Source organism: Acyrthosiphon pisum, chromosome A1, assembly GCF_005508785.2.
Source record: "Acyrthosiphon pisum isolate AL4f chromosome A1, pea_aphid_22Mar2018_4r6ur, whole genome shotgun sequence".
NCBI classification, from domain to species: domain Eukaryota; kingdom Metazoa; phylum Arthropoda; class Insecta; order Hemiptera; family Aphididae; genus Acyrthosiphon; species Acyrthosiphon pisum.
The window spans coordinates 48,759,934-48,766,365 of NC_042494.1; the positions used below are offsets into that span (position 1 = coordinate 48,759,934).

Here is a 6,432-nt window from a genome sequence, read left to right on the forward strand (position 1 = left end):
GAGCGTTTGAAGTTCAATTGTTTACGACATTTGAGCTCACTCGATTTCACATGTAAATTGTTGTAATTCAAAAACAAACAACCGTAGATAGGTACTTGAAATTTATTTTTTTAATACTATTATATTTATTATATGTATAGTCATTTCATATTTTTAACTACCTAACTATATATATTTCTTGGCCCATAACGCCTGGGTAACTATTATTTAATACTAAATTGAAGATAAGTACTATAGACAATATAATATATATTAATTGTATACAGTTACTTGATATTTTTCACAGGCGAAGTTTACATGAACTCAATATTACCTGTATTACCCAATATTTTCTTGGCGGAGTTTACGTCTCATGAATTGCAAATTTTAAATTCAGTATAATTTCCTAATCCATCTTATTCTATTGTTTTTATTATTAGAGCCTAGATCAATTTTTACTTTTGTCAAATTACAGGCTCTATTTGTAAGCTTTTTTATATTTTAATTTTAAAACAAGTTATGTTAATTTAAAAAGAGAAAATGACTTCTATTATTAAAAAAAAAAATAGAGTAAAACGGATTATGCTGATCATGCAATTTGGTATGCTAGGTAAGTATATCGTATATGTGTTAGTAAGACGACAAAGACAATACCTACACATGCAGGTACGATGTCCTCTTAAAACATATATTTTTTATAATACACTTTACTTAAAACTATATTGTAGGCAGAAACTGAGTTTTTTTATCCATAAAGATTTCGCTCCCTGTATAAATGGGTCTAAGGATGCCCCTGAATTTAATGCCCCTGTTTTTAACAACTTTTTTTTACAACATTGGTGTGGATTTATATACACAATTTAATTACCTGCCAATAACTATTTTATTATATAATTTATATATCTTTCAAAACGCAACTTATAAGATTATATTTTATCTTTATATGTGTAGATAAATAATTTATTGATCTTCATCCACAATATTAAAATACAACATTATCAATTTCAGTTTGCTTACTTTTTCTTCAAGTGGCATAGAAATGTCATCAGATGATATTAACTTAATCAATTCTTCGGAAGATAAAGATAGAAACTCGGGATACTCCACCACTTCTCTGAAAAATAATTATCATAATTTATGCTAATTGCTGACAGAATCAGTAAACTACGTTATATTTTTCATACAAAAACTGTTTTTTAATAAATTCTTCGGAGATTAACGACAATTCCTTATAGCTATATAAGTCAGCAAATGATTTAATACCAAGACAATTTGAAGGATTCAAGTGTTTTTGTAAAAATCCAACACAAGCTCGTTTTACATATTCTAACTGTAAGAGATCTGCAGCTGGCAACACAATCTTAAGCAATTAAGAATAAAAGATTTAGAAATCTAATAATTGTATGTATGTCTATACTCTATAGACTATAACCAATCATATAGTCATATAGGTATAATACATTAGGTACCTATACTTAAATACATAAATACCTGTACATTTTCTTTGGTAATTGTGATTTCGCCTGTATACATATAATCCACCAAGAGTTGTAAGACTTTGAAATCTAACTCCTTTAATCTTTCAACATAGTCTTTTTTACCTTCTGCAACAAATGTGAACATTTCACGAAAATATGGACTGGCAGATATAAAAACAATTTTATGTCCAAACACTGTTTTTCCAAAATTTGTTTCTATCCTAACATCACATAAAACTTCATCACTAAAACAAAAATGTCTTATTTTTAGTTATTTGGCTAACATCCGATATTACGCCCAACATACTTGCGAAATTTTTGGAGGAATTGAAATACACTAACCATGTGAGAACTATTTTTATATTTTGCTGGTTCATGTCTCTTGGATTTCAGAACTTTCGGCTTTTGTCCTGCATCCATCTTTTTCGAGGACATAACCTTTTAAAATATGATTAATATGGTGGTTTATTTATATTATATAATAGGTAATTATTTTTTTAATTGTACATTTATACGTTAATAGCATGAATCTGTAAAATAATTCAAATTAATATTTAATTGTTAAAAATGATCATGTTTTTATAAATATAGTCTATACCTAGATAATGATTGAAATAAATAATACGTAATTAATAATTTATTGTTTAGATAATGCATTTGTTTTATGTAGGTGCAGCATGATGTAGACAAGTCTGAATCTGAATCGAATTAACAGATTAAAAATATGAATTTAAAGTTACATACAGCCATATGCGCAATTTCAGGCACCTATACACATAGGTTTTAGCCTCCCCATAAAAAAATATATATTTTTTTTTAGTTTCGTTCAACAATAAGAATAAAAAACCAATTGAAAAAAACCGTTGTTTTGTAACATCTTGAAACTATGTAAAAAAATATTTTTAAAATCATTAATATTTTTCGAAATAACGAGTGGCTCATGATGGAATAATTAATAAACACCCTGGATACTGGTATGATGTTATATTTTAAAGTAAATACAATATTATTGAATTCAATATAAATGTATTTTCTTACCTATATTTTAGTTTACTTCAAATCTTTGACAGTTGATATCTGACGTTATTTAAATGTATACGTTTGTTGTTATACCTATTCTGGTATATTTCAAAAATTGAATTACATAAAACGCTAAGAATTAAAACTTATTCATTCAATATAATTTATCATACAATTTAAATAAAATTGAATAAATAAAGGCCAACGACCATATTCTCAATGGTGCTTCGATGAGAGATTGGATTAGTGGTGGAATTAATAGCGAATATTCGCACACTATACGCACGGTCTGAATTAGATAATTAAACAGACTACATTGTAAAAATGTAGTGACTGTGGTTAGGTTATTATTTGCACATAACGACCTTATTCCGTCAAAACTTAAATATTCTACACTCCAAAGCACTCCACAGTCACTTTGTATTTTTATATTTATTTAATCAGACAAATAAACTACTGCAGACTACTATATGAAATACAGTATAAGTATTAATCCTAATTGCTCTGTTGTTAAACTAACAATAGAAAAGCTAAAAACATTTAAATATTTTACAGGTCTAAATGGTTCAGAGATAATGTGAGCACTTATCAAGAGCGGCTTTGTTTCCTCACGTTTCGTTTATTGCAAAATTCTTGATATCATGGGCACTCAAAAAATAATTATTTAAGTTACCTACTGTTTATCTAAGTAAGTATATAAGCACCAAAATAAAGATTAAAGATCAATAGACTATAAAAGCTGTTACACGCCATGGCGTAATTCATAATATGTATTTAATGCGTTCTTATATACTTTTAAAATACCTATACTTACCTATAATAGGTAACTAGGTTCCGCCCGAAGTTGCTGGAGTCAAAGATTCAGTTTTTGTTTTTTATATACAATTTTTTTGCAAATAAATGTATATATAATGCAATATTTAATAATTAATATTTGGTGTAATAGTGTTCAAAAATTAAAAATTTACATCGATCATCTTCTATCTCAAAATAGAGAAAGTGTCTACAGTTATTTTTTATTTGCGCGAATTACAACAAAATGAGAAAATATTGTTACATGAAAAATCGAGGGAATATCCAATGTTGATAAAATTTGAACTTCAAACGCTCATAAAAATTTAAATTTCCGGTAGACAAACTCATGTAGAATCTTGTATTAAATTTTCAAATTTGAGATTTAAAAAGAAAAATTCTTTAGAAATTTCTAACTCAAAACGAATTGCAAATTTTCATGAGTTTTATGTATTATGTAAAAATTCGAACTTATATATTTATAAAAAAAAATTGTAACTTTGTATTTTTAATATTTTTCAACTGTGGTTGTAACAATATATTAGGAGCATTATTATATTACATTTTAGATTCTGAGTAGAATGATGAATGTATTGATTTTACAGTGATATGTGTTATTATTTTTTTTGTGGGTCTGTGTACACGATAAGTACCTAGACGAAATAATGTTTATGATTTTGAACTTCAGTATCTTGTTCGATGGGAAAGTGAATCTATTTGGTGCATGGAGTAGGTCAAAATGTAAAATTCCCAGTAGTTTTCAGAAGCACAGGGTGAAAAAATAGTCAAGGAAAAATGGAAAAATTTGACAAAATCGATTTTGAGTTTTGGTGTAACTGTCCACTGAACGTGGATTTTCTATACATCATAACATTTTCAAAATATTTTGTTTTGTTTTGAGATGTTTACAAACATTTTCAGTTATATAAATAATGAACAAAATGTTATTTATTGGTTTATTTATTTAGTTATATAAAAGCTTAAAAAGTGGATTTCGCTCTGCTGTACAGTAAGTTCCAGGATAATGGTTATACTGTATAATGGATTGTATTAAATTTGAATTCAATGATATAATATCATTGTATACGAAAAACGATTCTGAGCGAAAACAGTCAGTTAGCCTATGATATTACTAAGTATATTTGATGATATTATTGTGAATAAAGTAATTTATATATTTACCTATTTGCGTGGAACCTTGTTTTACATTTTAAATTCTTAGCTATAAAAGTTGAATATTTTAAAATTTTGAACTGCAAAATAATTATTACATTTTAAATTTGATGCATTTTGTCAAAATTCGAACTTTAAATGCTTATAAAAAAATTGTGCCTATGTATTTTCAATGTTTTTCAACTGCTGTAGTGCTGTTGTAACAAAATATCAAGAGCCTTGCATTAAATTTTCACGCTTTTTTACCCAACAAATAAAATTGTATGGATATTTATATAAAAATAAACTAAAAAAATTGAAAACTGACAATGTCCGTAAGTCGCTCAAAAAGAGTCAAAATATTTTGAATTTGATGGTGTATAGAAAATGAAAATATAAACAATCAGTAAAATTTTCATGTATCTAAAGTTATTCGTTTTTGAAGAACAATAAAATAACAAAACCACTACATGAGAAATCGAGTGAATAACCAATATTGTAAAAATATGAATTTCAAACGCTCATAAATAGGGAACGGATTTAAATGCAAATTGCATTTTTTTCTGAATATCCGAAAACATTGGTTTCCAAGCAAAAAGTTAATTTCATACATCAAGGAATTAAAATATGTAACATTTTGCATTTTGCAAGGCCAACTATGTAAAACACTCTTAGGCGGGTTGTTACTATTAGCTAAACACGGAATACAACTTTTAGTCATATTCTCAATATCTTTGTCAATGCCCGGCCACCAAATATATGACCTAGCCAAAGATTTCATTTTCACTATACCCATATGCGTGTGATGTAACTCATTCAATAATTCTTGTCTGAACTTATTTGGAATGACTAATCTATGACCCCAAAGGAGACACCCTTGCTCAATAGTAAGCTCCTTCCTACGATTAAAATATGGTATCAATTTGTCTTCAACGTTTTTAATTTTGTCCGGCCAATTACCACTAAAAACTCTTAAAAACACTTCTCTCAATATTTTTTCTTTTTTTACTTCCATACAAATGTCCAAATCTGCAATTGTTTTGACATTGGTAGTAATCAGATTAATATAAAATTTATCACATTCAACATCATTAATAGAATCTGTTCCACTTACTGGTAATCTAGATAATGCGTCCGCGTTACCATTGTCAATCCCTTTAATAAATTCTATTTCATAGGAATAACCAGATAAAAATACAGCGTATCGTTGCAGTCTGTGAGCAGCCATAGTTGGTATGCCTTTTTTTCACCAAAAATACTAATTAAAGGCTTATGGTCTGTTTTTAAAATAAACTTCCTACCGTATAAATATTGATGAAAGTATTTTACTGCAAAAACTAACGCTAATGCTTCTTTATCAATCTGGGCATATCTTTTTTCACACTCAGACAATGTACGAGAAGCGAAAGCTATTGGCTTTTCAGTGCCATCGAAAAATCTATGAGATAGGACTGCTCCTAGACCCACAGGACTAGCATCACACGCTACCACTAACTCCAATTCCGTGTTATAGTGTATAAGTACATTATTAGATAAAGGGCCAAAAAATAAAAAATAAAATTCACGGGCCTATATATCACACTTTATTATATTATATATTAACACAGTTTCAACAATAACACATAATAATAATAAAAAAAATTAAAAATATTTTACAATAATTTTACAATCCGACAATGGGCGAGAATTTGTCAATAAAATTATAAACGACTTAAAAATTATGTGGCCTACGCTAAAAATCGTGCACGGTAAACCGCGCCATAGCCAAAGTCAAGGTAGCGTGGAAAGGGCTAATCAAGATATACAAAATATGTTGATCACTTGGGTGCAAACTAATAGCGTAAAATCATGGAACGAAGGGTTGAGATTTGTGCAGTTAATGAAGAATAAAGCGCTTCATTCTGGTATTCAAAGGTAGTTTAAAATTAATATTTAGATATTTATCATTTTTTTTTTGTCAAATTTTCATATTATAAAATTGTATTATTAACATATTATCGAAATACCATTT

The 6,432-nt window shown here is 27.7% G+C and overlaps 1 protein-coding gene across 1 annotated transcript in view; it reads right to left on the bottom strand.

Annotated features, from left to right (window-relative positions):
• Positions 1–3,429, bottom strand: part of LOC100571201 (kelch-like protein 2) — a 10,407-nt gene extending 6,978 nt beyond the window's left edge. Inside the window, exons 1-5 of the mRNA XM_008183561.3 lie at positions 2,496–3,429; positions 1,765–1,895; positions 1,471–1,702; positions 1,164–1,339; positions 997–1,093 (exon numbers count right to left, since the gene is read on the bottom strand). Of these exons, the coding sequence (XP_008181783.1) occupies positions 997–1,093; positions 1,164–1,339; positions 1,471–1,702; positions 1,765–1,892 (633 nt within the window). The 5' untranslated portion in view covers positions 1,893–1,895; positions 2,496–3,429. The remainder of the gene's footprint in view (positions 1–996; positions 1,094–1,163; positions 1,340–1,470; positions 1,703–1,764; positions 1,896–2,495) is intronic.
• Positions 3,430–6,432: the final 3,003 nt, after the last annotated feature.